Source organism: Ambystoma mexicanum, chromosome 6p (genome assembly GCF_040938575.1).
Source record: "Ambystoma mexicanum isolate Mex_15411 chromosome 6p, UKY_AmexF1_1, whole genome shotgun sequence".
Lineage (NCBI taxonomy): Eukaryota > Metazoa > Chordata > Amphibia > Caudata > Ambystomatidae > Ambystoma > Ambystoma mexicanum.
In genome coordinates, this window is record NC_090935.1 from 916,570,092 (window position 1) to 916,586,751 (window position 16,660).

Below are 16,660 nucleotides of genomic sequence, written 5' to 3' on the forward strand. Positions count from 1 at the left end.
TTGCCAAGCCAGCTTTATTTAGCGCTTTTGAAGACATTCTTGTATTTAGTCCCACTATCGGTGGTTGCCCATGGACCATCGAAGACATTCACATGGTCATCATGAAATCCAAAGGATCTAGGGCCCCAGGGCATGATGGCATCCCGCCTTGCTTGATCAAATTGAATCCGGAATTGTGGGCAAGACTGTTTAAAATTAAATTTTACGCTATTTTTTCCTTGGGACATATTCCCGATTCATGGTGTTTGGCCAATGTCATTCCAATCTATAAAAAGGGCGCAATGACTGAACCGGCGAACTACAGGCCAATAGCGCTGATGGACGCCTAAGCAAAAATCTTTGTAAATCCAACAGATTGTCCACAAGATTGTGGAACTCTCCCGTCCCCTGCACACCCTTTATACTGTAGAAACAGTCAATATTTCTATACAATGGTAATATTCAGTTTCTTTCAGAAAAAAGAAGAAATTAATGAGAGAAGCTAATTCATGACACTATTATAATAAAACAGAATGATGGGGACCATCGGTTTTAATTGAATTTTAAATTAATTGTTATAGATATGAATTTCAATTCATTCATCATCCAGTCTTTGTAAACATAATAACATAAATGTGTTCATTTTGAGGTTACATTCAATATTATAATACAAGGGCATACAAGGTACTCATCACACTTTCTATACAATAGGCTTTTCACATGGTATATCCACAGAAAGTAATGATGAATATTTTCTCGACGCGTTTCGGGGTGTCCCCTTCTTCAGGAATTGATAGCCCTCTTCATTGCCGTTAATCTTTGTTTCGTCTATAATGTATGATACAATGATCAAATTTTAGATTCTCACTGATAACTGTCATTTAACTCTTGGGAGAAATTTTTAATAATAATCACCTGGATGTTCAATGTGGAATATCCTAACTGGATTTATTATCAATAGCAATATCAGCCCAATAATGGTTATTCAACCTGTAGATGTGATAAAAAGACAATAGGGAAAGCTCAATTAAAAACGGGATCTTAATTCATGAAGGAAAATCTAGTCATGTAATATCTAAGAAAAAATATTACCTTTCGGTATTTCTGTAAAAAGCTACTACATCCATGGAATGGGTCGCTGTGGTATGTAGAGAGTCCTCAGGTACGGAGGTAGTGCAGTAATGGGCGATTCCTCCACTCGTGTCTGTAAAAACACGTATATATACTATATTAGATACACGAAAACAATGGGGTGGGATCATTCTGTGGAGAGTATTCTGTGAAGGCCTCTAGGCTCATGATATGCAATTGGGGAGCTGTTTACAAAGGATTCTCTTACCTCCTTCCTGAGAAGATGGCCGGTGCTGTAGCTCGAACCGTTCTACACGGTTTTCGCTAAAGATGGCCACTATTTACATTATGACGTCATCACGTCGAAGCGTGACGACGTCACTATGTTTAGAACGTCAGCGTGTGACGGGAAAACAGACGTCATACGGACATATTTTAGAAAACAATGTGTAATTAACCAATAGTATATAGGTGTATATCTATACTGGTGCAGGGAGTTTGAGTCAAAATGAAATTTCTCACGCTTCGACGTGATGACGTCATAATGTAAATAGTGGCCATCTTTAGCGAAAACCGTGTAGAACGGTTCGAGCTACAGCACCGGCCATCTTCTCAGGAAGGAGGTAAGAGAATCCTTTGTAAACAGCTCCCCAATTGCATATCATGAGCCTAGAGGCCTTCACAGAATACTCTCCACAGAATGATCCCACCCCATTGTTTTCGTGTATCTAATATAGTATATATACGTGTTTTTACAGACACGAGTGGAGGAATCGCCCATTACTGCACTACCTCCGTACCTGAGGACTCTCTACATACCACAGCGACCCATTCCATGGATGTAGTAGCTTTTTACAGAAATACCGAAAGGTAATATTTTTTCTTAGATATTACATGACTAGATTTTCCTTCATGAATTAAGATCCCGTTTTTAATTGAGCTTTCCCTATTGTCTTTTTATCACATCTACAGGTTGAATAACCATTATTGGGCTGATATTGCTATTGATAATAAATCCAGTTAGGATATTCCACATTGAACATCCAGGTGATTATTATTAAAAATTTCTCCCAAGAGTTAAATGACAGTTATCAGTGAGAATCTAAAATTTGATCATTGTATCATACATTATAGACGAAACAAAGATTAACGGCAATGAAGAGGGCTATCAATTCCTGAAGAAGGGGACACCCCGAAACGCGTCGAGAAAATATTCATCATTACTTTCTGTGGATATACCATGTGAAAAGCCTATTGTATAGAAAGTGTGATGAGTACCTTGTATGCCCTTGTATTATAATATTGAATGTAACCTCAAAATGAACACATTTATGTTATTATGTTTACAAAGACTGGATGATGAATGAATTGAAATTCATATCTATAACAATTAATTTAAAATTCAATTAAAACCGATGGTCCCCATCATTCTGTTTTATTATAATAGTGTCATGAATTAGCTTCTCTCATTAATTTCTTCTTTTTTCTGAAAGAAACTGAATATTACCATTGTATAGAAATATTGACTGTTTCTACAGTATAAAGGGTGTGCAGGGGACGGGAGAGTTCCACAATCTTGTGGACAATCTGTTGGATTTACATAGGTTAAAACAACCCAGTGTCAAGGTTGTTATTCTCCCCGGCACCCCGTAAATTTTCAACAAATCCTGTAAAAAAACCTTAAACCTAGGTGTGCGCTAGGCAACACAAATATTGGATTCTTGCTCTCTGCCCCCCTAAAAATGCTTAGGGAGTGACACAACAGCCATAGCAGCACCCAATAGAAATACTAACAATCACCTCCGCCTCCCTAAGGGATGTCTTTTTCAAAGATCAATGCAATTACAGAAAAACACGCCACAACTTTGGCATTTAACGAAGAGGAAGCCACACGAATTTTAGGGCTTTTGAAGGAAATCGAAACAACCACACCAACAACGACTAGTCCAGAGAAACTTATTACACAATTGGAGAGGGTCATCAGAAGGGAGATATCGCAAAAACTACACGCTACTACATTAGCACAATACTACCGAGCACAAAGAATCCCAAGAGGACTAAGGGTATATTTAAGACCCACACTGTGCAAGGACAACCCAGATTTTGTGAAGAAATGGGAGCAGATCTTAAATAAATGCTCTTTGGATCTTATATTATTGACAATCGAGGAATTAGCAAAATCTGTCAGCAAACTCGACAGTGAAATCGAAGACCTGACAGAACAACTGTCGAAATTTAAAAACAAAGAGGAATTAACAACCATCATAGAGGAAGTGAACAGAACATTGGACAACTACAAAAAGGACATAGAACAACGCAAAGTCCGAAAATTCAGAAGAGATACGTTGGATTATCTTCAGGATATAGTATACTCCTGGCAAGAATACTACGCACAAAACAAAACCGCACCAGGTAGAAGACCACAAAACCACAAAACACCAATACCGGGACAAGAACCAAGTGGATCCAGTAGCGAAATACCTACAAGTGGGGACGAAGTTATCAATAGGGAGAACGCGGAAAGTGGACCGATTATACATACATCACAAGAAGCGACTACCTCTAACGCACAAACCACTCCCTCGGTTTTTTTAGACAAAAGACTACGCGAAGAGGCAATAAGAAATCTAAGATCGCGGAACAAACCAAACAACTAGTTGTTAATATTTCATCAAAACCACTATCCAAAGACCAAACGGACACATTGAACCTAGGTTTAACATTTATACCAACCCAGAATTCCAATTTGCTGGAAGAAAAAATCAATCTTCACAGACTGGCACGGAAAATGAGACTCAAAGTCTTTTTTGATTCACAAATGGGAATCAACACTACACAAGAGCCACATCAATACTTAGAAATGAAACCCAAGAGTCATTTCGACCCTCAAGTCAATAACATAACCATCAGAATGTTTGAAGAACAGATGATAAAAGATCTCAAAAGGGTTAATTTCACCAGAACAAGGAACTACAATACCAGGAGAAGGCAGAATGAAATCATCAAGAACCTTGCGGATGACAGAAGCCTGACCCTAAAACCGGCAGACAAAGGAGGGGCCATAGTTATTATGGACACTACATACTATGAGGAGAAGATTTTAGAGCTCCTAACAGATGAGAACACGTACATAAAAATTGAACAAGATCCGGTCAGAGAAATATCAAGCATTATTGAAACTACGCTTGAGGAAGCTGAGGACCAAGGATGGATTTCCAACAAGACTAAATTGTTTTTGATTAATGAACATCCTATTACTCCAATCTTCTATGGACTGCCAAAAATACATAAGAACTTGACAAAACCCCCCCTCAGACCGATTGTTGCGGGAACTGATAGTATCTTCAACCCACTAGCAGTTTATGTGGACAAGGCATTACAACCCATAGTCCAAACAACCACAACATATCTTAAAGATACCACAGATTTTCTCAATCACCTAGACACCTTAACAGATATTAACAGAAATGATCTACTGGTTTCGTTTGATGTACAGAGTCTATATACATGCATCCCACATCAAGACGGTTTGGAAGCACTCGAATGGTGTCTACTAAGAAATGAATGTGAAGCAAACAAAACCTTCCTAATGAAATTAAGCAAAATTATACTCATTAACAACTATTTCAGATACAGGACGCAGTACTATTTACAAGCATCAGGAACTTCAATGGGGTCAGCAATGGCCCCAGCCTATGCTAATCTATTCATGTACCATTTGGAGATGAAATGGATTTTGATACCAACAAAATTTAGCAAAAAAATCATCACCTGGAAAAGATACATTGACGATGTTTTCGTCATTTGGAGAGGACAACATCACGAACTAGAGGAATTCCTAAAATACATCAATTCAGGCCACGACAGAATCAAATTCACGATGGAAATTGGAACCCCTAAACTACATTTTTTGGACGTTGAACTAGAGATTGGGGAAGATGGGATAATCACCAATATTTATCACAAACCCACCGATGTTAACAACACGTTACACTTCAGGAGCCATCATCCGACGCATTTAAAGAATAATTTGCCCTACAGTCAATTCCTTAGACTAAAGAGAATTATCTCAACAACTGACACCCTGAGGAATGAAAACCTATTGATGACACAAAGATACAAGGAAAGAGGCTATCCAGAGTCTATCATCAAGAAAGCAGAAGAAAAAACACTCACATTGGAGAGGAAAGACCTCTGTATATCAAGAAATAGATCTAAGGAGATCCCATTTCTCTACGCTTTAAGATATTCAGCACAGAGTCATCACATAACAAGGATGATCAAGAAGAACTGGGGTATAATCAAATTGGATCCACAACTAAAGAGACTATTTCCTGAACCACCCATAATCGCCTACAAGAGGGGTCGGAACTTCAGGGATAGCCTAGTTAAAGCAGAAAGACCGAGAGTGGACAATCAAAGAACCCTCACCAAGAGGAAAATAGGTACGTTTGCCTGTCTCAGTTGTGGCAATTGTAACAACATAATGAAGGGAAGCTATGTAAGACACCCATCAAATGGCCAAAAAATCCCACTAAAGGATTTTGCCACTTGTGACACGAAATCAATCATTTATGGTTTAAGCTGCCCATGCGGCATTTACTATGTTGGACAGACACAAAGGAAAGCCAAGGAGCGCTGGAATGAACACAAAAGTAACATACGTACCAACAGTGTTAACTCACCTGTAGCAAGACATTTTTCCATAAAGAAACATAATATTTCTCAACTAAAGGTTGTGATTTTGGAAATTGTGAACAGAGCCCCAAGAGGTGGCAATCATGCCAGACGTATGAACCAGAGGGAAATCTTCTGGATAGAGAGACTAAACAGCCTAGCTCCCAATGGGATGAACGAAGATTACAGTTTAGCCTCATTTTTGTAACTAAATACTGTTTCCCCTGACCCAATCAGAAACCCAGTGTGGATACAATATCAATTGCTGTTAAATACATTTTTGAATTTGTTCAGTTCACTTAGGATGATTTTTTACTGACATAGGATGTATTAAGTTACAGACCATAGAATGTGAGCATGCTTCTCTTGAAATAGTAAACACACGGATGTCCAATATTCGATTAACTTTTGTCCGTGGTAAACAATAGATTTCCCAGAAGTTACATGAGACACTCCTCACATTTATCTTTCGACTCTTTTCACCTTTATTTCATTTGACTCAAACTCCCTGCACCAGTATAGATATACACCTATATACTATTGGTTAATTACACATTGTTTTCTAAAATATGTCCGTATGACGTCTGTTTTCCCGTCACACGCTGACGTTCTAAACATAGTGACGTCGTCACGCTTCGACGTGATGACGTCATAATGTAAATAGTGGCCATCTTTAGCGAAAACCGTGTAGAACGGTTCGAGCTACAGCACCGGCCATCTTCTCAGGAAGGAGGTAAGAGAATCCTTTGTAAACAGCTCCCCAATTGCATATCATGAGCCTAGAGGCCTTCACAGAATACTCTCCACAGAATGATCCCACCCCATTGTTTTCGTGTATCTAATATAGTATATATACGTGTTTTTACAGACACGAGTGGAGGAATCGCCCATTACTGCACTACCTCCGTACCTGAGGACTCTCTACATACCACAGCGACCCATTCCATGGATGTAGTAGCTTTTTACAGAAATACCGAAAGGTAATATTTTTTCTTAGATATTACATGACTAGATTTTCCTTCATGAATTAAGATCCCGTTTTTAATTGAGCTTTCCCTATTGTCTTTTTATCACATCTACAGGTTGAATAACCATTATTGGGCTGATATTGCTATTGATAATAAATCCAGTTAGGATATTCCACATTGAACATCCAGGTGATTATTATTAAAAATTTCTCCCAAGAGTTAAATGACAGTTATCAGTGAGAATCTAAAATTTGATCATTGTATCATACATTATAGACGAAACAAAGATTAACGGCAATGAAGAGGGCTATCAATTCCTGAAGAAGGGGACACCCCGAAACGCGTCGAGAAAATATTCATCATTACTTTCTGTGGATATACCATGTGAAAAGCCTATTGTATAGAAAGTGTGATGAGTACCTTGTATGCCCTTGTATTATAATATTGAATGTAACCTCAAAATGAACACATTTATGTTATTATGTTTACAAAGACTGGATGATGAATGAATTGAAATTCATATCTATAACAATTAATTTAAAATTCAATTAAAACCGATGGTCCCCATCATTCTGTTTTATTATAATAGTGTCATGAATTAGCTTCTCTCATTAATTTCTTCTTTTTTCTGAAAGAAACTGAATATTACCATTGTATAGAAATATTGACTGTTTCTACAGTATAAAGGGTGTGCAGGGGACGGGAGAGTTCCACAATCTTGTGGACAATCTGTTGGATTTACATAGGTTAAAACAACCCAGTGTCAAGGTTGTTATTCTCCCCGGCACCCCGTAAATTTTCAACAAATCCTGTAAAAAAACCTTAAACCTAGGTGTGCGCTAGGCAACACAAATATTGGATTCTTGCTCTCTGCCCCCCTAAAAATGCTTAGGGAGTGACACAACAGCCATAGCAGCACCCAATAGAAATACTAACAATCACCTCCGCCTCCCTAAGGGATGTCTTTTTCAAAGATCAATGCAATTACAGAAAAACACGCCACAACTTTGGCATTTAACGAAGAGGAAGCCACACGAATTTTAGGGCTTTTGAAGGAAATCGAAACAACCACACCAACAACGACTAGTCCAGAGAAACTTATTACACAATTGGAGAGGGTCATCAGAAGGGAGATATCGCAAAAACTACACGCTACTACATTAGCACAATACTACCGAGCACAAAGAATCCCAAGAGGACTAAGGGTATATTTAAGACCCACACTGTGCAAGGACAACCCAGATTTTGTGAAGAAATGGGAGCAGATCTTAAATAAATGCTCTTTGGATCTTATATTATTGACAATCGAGGAATTAGCAAAATCTGTCAGCAAACTCGACAGTGAAATCGAAGACCTGACAGAACAACTGTCGAAATTTAAAAACAAAGAGGAATTAACAACCATCATAGAGGAAGTGAACAGAACATTGGACAACTACAAAAAGGACATAGAACAACGCAAAGTCCGAAAATTCAGAAGAGATACGTTGGATTATCTTCAGGATATAGTATACTCCTGGCAAGAATACTACGCACAAAACAAAACCGCACCAGGTAGAAGACCACAAAACCACAAAACACCAATACCGGGACAAGAACCAAGTGGATCCAGTAGCGAAATACCTACAAGTGGGGACGAAGTTATCAATAGGGAGAACGCGGAAAGTGGACCGATTATACATACATCACAAGAAGCGACTACCTCTAACGCACAAACCACTCCCTCGGTTTTTTTAGACAAAAGACTACGCGAAGAGGCAATAAGAAATCTAAGATCGCGGAACAAACCAAACAACTAGTTGTTAATATTTCATCAAAACCACTATCCAAAGACCAAACGGACACATTGAACCTAGGTTTAACATTTATACCAACCCAGAATTCCAATTTGCTGGAAGAAAAAATCAATCTTCACAGACTGGCACGGAAAATGAGACTCAAAGTCTTTTTTGATTCACAAATGGGAATCAACACTACACAAGAGCCACATCAATACTTAGAAATGAAACCCAAGAGTCATTTCGACCCTCAAGTCAATAACATAACCATCAGAATGTTTGAAGAACAGATGATAAAAGATCTCAAAAGGGTTAATTTCACCAGAACAAGGAACTACAATACCAGGAGAAGGCAGAATGAAATCATCAAGAACCTTGCGGATGACAGAAGCCTGACCCTAAAACCGGCAGACAAAGGAGGGGCCATAGTTATTATGGACACTACATACTATGAGGAGAAGATTTTAGAGCTCCTAACAGATGAGAACACGTACATAAAAATTGAACAAGATCCGGTCAGAGAAATATCAAGCATTATTGAAACTACGCTTGAGGAAGCTGAGGACCAAGGATGGATTTCCAACAAGACTAAATTGTTTTTGATTAATGAACATCCTATTACTCCAATCTTCTATGGACTGCCAAAAATACATAAGAACTTGACAAAACCCCCCCTCAGACCGATTGTTGCGGGAACTGATAGTATCTTCAACCCACTAGCAGTTTATGTGGACAAGGCATTACAACCCATAGTCCAAACAACCACAACATATCTTAAAGATACCACAGATTTTCTCAATCACCTAGACACCTTAACAGATATTAACAGAAATGATCTACTGGTTTCGTTTGATGTACAGAGTCTATATACATGCATCCCACATCAAGACGGTTTGGAAGCACTCGAATGGTGTCTACTAAGAAATGAATGTGAAGCAAACAAAACCTTCCTAATGAAATTAAGCAAAATTATACTCATTAACAACTATTTCAGATACAGGACGCAGTACTATTTACAAGCATCAGGAACTTCAATGGGGTCAGCAATGGCCCCAGCCTATGCTAATCTATTCATGTACCATTTGGAGATGAAATGGATTTTGATACCAACAAAATTTAGCAAAAAAATCATCACCTGGAAAAGATACATTGACGATGTTTTCGTCATTTGGAGAGGACAACATCACGAACTAGAGGAATTCCTAAAATACATCAATTCAGGCCACGACAGAATCAAATTCACGATGGAAATTGGAACCCCTAAACTACATTTTTTGGACGTTGAACTAGAGATTGGGGAAGATGGGATAATCACCAATATTTATCACAAACCCACCGATGTTAACAACACGTTACACTTCAGGAGCCATCATCCGACGCATTTAAAGAATAATTTGCCCTACAGTCAATTCCTTAGACTAAAGAGAATTATCTCAACAACTGACACCCTGAGGAATGAAAACCTATTGATGACACAAAGATACAAGGAAAGAGGCTATCCAGAGTCTATCATCAAGAAAGCAGAAGAAAAAACACTCACATTGGAGAGGAAAGACCTCCGTATATCAAGAAATAGATCTAAGGAGATCCCATTTCTCTACGCTTTAAGATATTCAGCACAGAGTCATCACATAACAAGGATGATCAAGAAGAACTGGGGTATAATCAAATTGGATCCACAACTAAAGAGACTATTTCCTGAACCACCCATAATCGCCTACAAGAGGGGTCGGAACTTCAGGGATAGCCTAGTTAAAGCAGAAAGACCGAGAGTGGACAATCAAAGAACCCTCACCAAGAGGAAAATAGGTACGTTTGCCTGTCTCAGTTGTGGCAATTGTAACAACATAATGAAGGGAAGCTATGTAAGACACCCATCAAATGGCCAAAAAATCCCACTAAAGGATTTTGCCACTTGTGACACGAAATCAATCATTTATGGTTTAAGCTGCCCATGCGGCATTTACTATGTTGGACAGACACAAAGGAAAGCCAAGGAGCGCTGGAATGAACACAAAAGTAACATACGTACCAACAGTGTTAACTCACCTGTAGCAAGACATTTTTCCATAAAGAAACATAATATTTCTCAACTAAAGGTTGTGATTTTGGAAATTGTGAACAGAGCCCCAAGAGGTGGCAATCATGCCAGACGTATGAACCAGAGGGAAATCTTCTGGATAGAGAGACTAAACAGCCTAGCTCCCAATGGGATGAACGAAGATTACAGTTTAGCCTCATTTTTGTAACTAAATACTGTTTCCCCTGACCCAATCAGAAACCCAGTGTGGATACAATATCAATTGCTGTTAAATACATTTTTGAATTTGTTCAGTTCACTTAGGATGATTTTTTACTGACATAGGATGTATTAAGTTACAGACCATAGAATGTGAGCATGCTTCTCTTGAAATAGTAAACACACGGATGTCCAATATTCGATTAACTTTTGTCCGTGGTAAACAATAGATTTCCCAGAAGTTACATGAGACACTCCTCACATTTATCTTTCGACTCTTTTCACCTTTATTTCATTTGACTCAAACTCCCTGCACCAGTATAGATATACACCTATATACTATTGGTTAATTACACATTGTTTTCTAAAATATGTCCGTATGACGTCTGTTTTCCCGTCACACGCTGACGTTCTAAACATAGTGACGTCGTCACGCTTCGACGTGATGACGTCATAATGTAAATAGTGGCCATCTTTAGCGAAAACCGTGTAGAACGGTTCGAGCTACAGCACCGGCCATCTTCTCAGGAAGGAGGTAAGAGAATCCTTTGTAAACAGCTCCCCAATTGCATATCATGAGCCTAGAGGCCTTCACAGAATACTCTCCACAGAATGATCCCACCCCATTGTTTTCGTGTATCTAATATAGTATATATACGTGTTTTTACAGACACGAGTGGAGGAATCGCCCATTACTGCACTACCTCCGTACCTGAGGACTCTCTACATACCACAGCGACCCATTCCATGGATGTAGTAGCTTTTTACAGAAATACCGAAAGGTAATATTTTTTCTTAGATATTACATGACTAGATTTTCCTTCATGAATTAAGATCCCGTTTTTAATTGAGCTTTCCCTATTGTCTTTTTATCACATCTACAGGTTGAATAACCATTATTGGGCTGATATTGCTATTGATAATAAATCCAGTTAGGATATTCCACATTGAACATCCAGGTGATTATTATTAAAAATTTCTCCCAAGAGTTAAATGACAGTTATCAGTGAGAATCTAAAATTTGATCATTGTATCATACATTATAGACGAAACAAAGATTAACGGCAATGAAGAGGGCTATCAATTCCTGAAGAAGGGGACACCCCGAAACGCGTCGAGAAAATATTCATCATTACTTTCTGTGGATATACCATGTGAAAAGCCTATTGTATAGAAAGTGTGATGAGTACCTTGTATGCCCTTGTATTATAATATTGAATGTAACCTCAAAATGAACACATTTATGTTATTATGTTTACAAAGACTGGATGATGAATGAATTGAAATTCATATCTATAACAATTAATTTAAAATTCAATTAAAACCGATGGTCCCCATCATTCTGTTTTATTATAATAGTGTCATGAATTAGCTTCTCTCATTAATTTCTTCTTTTTTCTGAAAGAAACTGAATATTACCATTGTATAGAAATATTGACTGTTTCTACAGTATAAAGGGTGTGCAGGGGACGGGAGAGTTCCACAATCTTGTGGACAATCTGTTGGATTTACATAGGTTAAAACAACCCAGTGTCAAGGTTGTTATTCTCCCCGGCACCCCGTAAATTTTCAACAAATCCTGTAAAAAAACCTTAAACCTAGGTGTGCGCTAGGCAACACAAATATTGGATTCTTAAGCAAAAATCTTTACCAGTCTGATACTTCAACATATTAATCAGCATATTAAAAAGTTTCACCTATTATCGAAATTTCAGATTGGTTTCCGTCGTTACATGGGCTGTCAACTTAATGCCACCATCATTGCGCACGTATACCAACAAACTAGATCAGCCAAGGCAGGGTCTGTGTATATGGCTGCCTTGGACCTGACTGCTGTCTTAGATTCAGTAATTAGAGAATTACTTTGGAGAAAACTGATCAAATATGGCTTTTCGGTTCAGATCGTTTTAATCATTGCTGCCCTGCACAAACATGCCAACTATCGAATTCGTTTGACCAAAGCCGGTGGACTTACTGATAGTATTCCCACTGAAATAGGTTTAAAACAGGGCTGTAATTTGGCCGCAGTCCTATTTAATCTATATTTACTTGATTTTGACGAGCAATGGAAGGATGCCATCATCTTCCCAGTCAAATTGGGCTCAATTGTACTTAACTGGCTTGGTTTTGCTGACGATTTATTATTTTTCAATAGGACCCCTTTTGGCCTCCAGACTAAACTGGGTTTGTTTCATACTTTTGCCAGTAATCATAACCTTCAGATCAATCCCCAAAAATCCTTTATTATTACTTTCATTGAAGGACGGAAAAAACCTATCAAATTTTCATGGTGTCTGAATGGCATTGCTATTCCCAGGTCTCCTTCCATCCGTTACCTAGGTTACCAACTAGCATGTTCTTATTCTATTCAGGGGTGGAAGATGATCCTTGCCAATAAAGCAAAAATTCTTACCGTGCAGATGAAATTAATTTATCGACGATTGGGGAAATTTTCAATGATTTCCATACTGAAATTCTATCTGCAAAAAATGGAACCCATACTATTGTATGCTCTTGATGTATGTCTTTATGATTTAGAACAAATCCTTGATGCCATCCAAGGTAAAATGCTGAAAACTGTGTTGGGCCTGGCAGCCTCCACGCCGAATGTCATTGTCTGGCACGAACTGGGCTTGTTACCGATATCTGTAAAGTGGCACTGGCGTCTACTCATGCATTATGGGAAAATGTTAGTTCCCCCTAAAGATTCACTATATGAAGAACTGGCGAGTATGATAGTGAAAGGTGAGCCCCTCTCGGTCTTAAGATTCAAGAATAAAAGTGAAGAATTGTTACCTAGCACCATGATCGACCATGATGACTTAGTTTTGGGCTTGCCGTCATGTAAACTGAAATACTATCGCTATCATTGGTGTCTTTTGTTAGATAAAATTAATAATTATCAGTCATTCCATGAGTATTCCAGATTTACCAGACAGTGGGGCCAGCGTCCAAAATATCGGATTATTTTCCCCTGTGATCAGACGAGGAAGAGGTATTTGAGATTTCGCCTTAATCAATTACCTACAAATGAGACATGAATGTCGTGGAAGCAGCATCAAAACAAACCTAACAAAGGCCAATGTAGATTTTGAAATTCAAAGATGACTATTGAAACGCTTAAGCATCTTACAGTTTATTGCCCATATTTTGAGTCTATTAGGAAACAGATATTTGGTTTACATCTCTATACAGAAACTAGTTTAAGCAGAGAGTCACTTTGGCAAAGATGTATGGCAGGAATGAACCAAACACTTATTCTTTGCCTGACTAATTTTTTGCTGATTTTAGAACAAAAATTGGCTGAAAAGTCATTATTATTGGTTGACGAAGATTGTTTCGGCTTAGATGAGGATAGAAGTCTAGGAATGTGTGTGGTGGTGAACTAATTCCGTTGAGTTTATAGCCTAGGAATGTGTGTGGTGGTGAACTAATTCCGTTGAGTTATTTGTTAGGAATTGGTAATGCCTCAACTTAGTTCACATGCTATTGTCGAAGAATAATTATCAATTCTCATTTAGTTCGCTCTGTTTACCTTTTACTGGTTTTAAAAAGTTTTATGTGATTATTAGCAAAAATGGAATGAAATGTTGATTTACGTTGCTTTTTGCTCTTTTGACTGTCGAAATATTAGTGTGACATATTGATGTCACTGTGTATGATATACTTTATTTACTAATATTTCTTATGTTTTTGATGTTTAAGGATGATTTATTTTAAGCTTAGGCTTTTATGTTCTTAATTATTAAGGTTGAAAAACTATAAACAATAAAAAAAACATATGGTATTTCAAATACCTCTTGTTTTTAAAATACCGCCTAATTATGAGTTTACATCACATTTTAGGTTATGAGATACATTAAAAGTACTGCGCTATTTGTAAATAATCAATTTTCATGCCATACCGCTGTTTCTGTTGTCGGAGAAACCAGGCCCACACATCAAAGTCAGATGATGACATCGACTGGTTTATTGCTGTCTCGCAAGACAAAGGAAAAAAAAATCAGCATCCTATAACTATCAGGAACTGATCCCTCTAACCGGATGCACCCTCTAGATACTTCACCTTTATGAGATCACTTTAATTTTGATTTCCAATCTGCTGACTGATTGGAAATCATCACTGGGCCTTCCGGATGAAAAATCCGCCTCTTGTGAACACAATATATCTTTTAATTCCGGTCTAGTCCTTTTATATCAACTTTTGCTTACTATATCACATGACCAGTCCTCTGTGAAGGCCTCCCCTTGAGGAGCGTAGGCATCCCTCCCATCATGTTGTCATTTGTGCTCTCTGAGCAATACAGATTTGCGATACATTCGTTATAGAAAGTCATGATTCTATTAAAGGCTCGGAGGTGAAGGATTATGCTCAACTCAAATCTTTACTTCTCGATCAGTCAACCAATTACATTTACATAAACCAAGCTATCAAATGAACTACAATATCCGTGATCATAGGAGAAATTTGAAGTTTGGGTTCTATTGTTTAAACAGTACCACATGATCTCAACTTTCCAATCACGTCTTAACAGTCCATTATAAACAACCCCATCTTCCTTTTATCTTCCTCTTTCTGAAGCTGATCGACAACTGAACTTGCCTTCCAAATGGTAAATGCCTGAACTCTCTTATCCTCATCGATTATTCTTCATGTACCCAGCGGCTTAGACTCTGCATCTGTCAAACATATAAAACAACGATGACATAACCATTCCAGGACGAGTGGGCAATCACAAAATACAACAGTCATGTGCATTGATGAAAAACATTACATGATTAACAACATATTTTCAGTCATGTATCAATTTAGTGATTGAAAGGGTGTAATAATCCGTTGCCTCCGAGTCTTTAATAGAATTATGACTTTCTGTAACAAATTTATTGAAAATCTGTATTCTACGTCAAGACTTGGAGGCTCGGATTATGCTTGTTTAAACCTTACTTAACACCAACGTAGCCACCTGATTTGACCAATCTGCCACCATTAAGATATCTTCCAGGCTTGCTCCCATTTTAAAAGCCGTAGATGCCATTGCCCCTCTAGTCGAGTGAGCACCAAACTGTTCCATGTCACTGCCCGCTTGATCCATGCACCATTTTACCCATCTTGCTAATGTCGCTGACGCTACATCTCTAAAAGGCTTCCTTACCGCTATCAAAAGCTGAGATTCTCCCAGGGGTCTAAACGGCTCTGCCTTAGCCTCATAAGCTTTCAAGCACCTGACTGGACATACTCTGGGTCGCTCTGGAAAGGCTGCATAATCTACAGTCCTGATCCCTGTTTTTGTCCTTTTTTCTATGTAAAATGTAACACCCGTAGGTGAAAACAATTTTCTGTCTACCTCCAAAGCTTTGGCTTCTAAAACCCTCTTGCATGAAATAAGGCACAGCAGTGTGGTCAGTTTTGCCCAAAGTGCTTTCCTGCATAATTCCATGCTATCCGGCCATGCCTCAAACATTTTCAGCATAATACTCATGTCCCACAGCCGCAACTCCTTTCAATAATCTACAAATCAAGGGTTGTTCACCCACAGGTTTACCCTCAAAGCATTCGTGACCAGCCGAGATTGCCGACCAATAGGTGTTAATCATTCTGTATGCTTTGGTCTGCACTGCTTAATTAGCTAGGAAGTTCACCACATGAATTTCATCGGTTTGAGCGGGATGTATCTCCTTCTCGATGCACCAACTACTCCACTTACACCATGTGACTCTGTAAGCCTTCCTGGTCCCCAGGGCCAAGGATTCCTTGATGAACTCTTGAGCTTCTCCCGAAAGGCCCAGCTTGTCCCAGGATCTCCTGAAATCACACAGACTATCAGGCTCAACCTCCCTGTCTGAACGAGTGGGTGACGCTCCCCTGCTGGGCGAGTACTCTGTCCTGTCTGAGCGGCAGTAGAATTGGAGTGTCATAAGACATTTACAGCAGGTCTGTGTGGGATATT

The 16,660-nt window shown here is 38.5% G+C and overlaps 1 protein-coding gene and 1 long non-coding RNA gene across 11 annotated transcripts; one reads left to right on the plus strand and one right to left on the minus strand.

Annotated features, from left to right (window-relative positions):
- Positions 1–497: 497 nt before the first annotated feature.
- On the minus strand, positions 498–1,528 carry LOC138510988 (uncharacterized). The gene is made up of 2 exons (XR_011280516.1): positions 895–1,528; positions 498–807 (listed from the first exon to the last, which is right to left on the minus strand). It is a non-coding gene; the product is annotated as an uncharacterized lncRNA (long non-coding RNA).
- Positions 1,529–1,637: 109 nt separating this feature from the next.
- On the plus strand, positions 1,638–12,068 carry LOC138510098 (uncharacterized). 10 transcript variants are annotated; one of them, XR_011280319.1, is made up of 4 exons: positions 1,638–2,331; positions 6,596–11,494; positions 11,597–11,671; positions 11,759–12,068. XR_011280319.1 is itself a non-coding variant. In XM_069625544.1 (4 exons), the coding sequence occupies exon 4, from the start codon at positions 8,626–8,628 to the stop codon at positions 10,720–10,722; it is 2,097 nt and encodes a 698-aa protein (XP_069481645.1). In that variant the 5' UTR covers positions 1,638–2,331; positions 6,596–6,707; positions 6,810–6,884; positions 6,972–8,625; the 3' UTR covers positions 10,723–12,068. The 10 variants fall into 10 exon arrangements, 7 of the variants coding, with proteins under 7 accessions (XP_069481645.1, XP_069481646.1, XP_069481641.1 ...); XM_069625544.1 differs by having other exon boundaries at positions 6,596–6,707; positions 6,810–6,884; positions 6,972–12,068; XM_069625545.1 differs by having other exon boundaries at positions 1,638–1,920; positions 2,023–2,097; positions 2,185–2,331; positions 6,596–12,068.
- Positions 12,069–16,660: the final 4,592 nt, after the last annotated feature.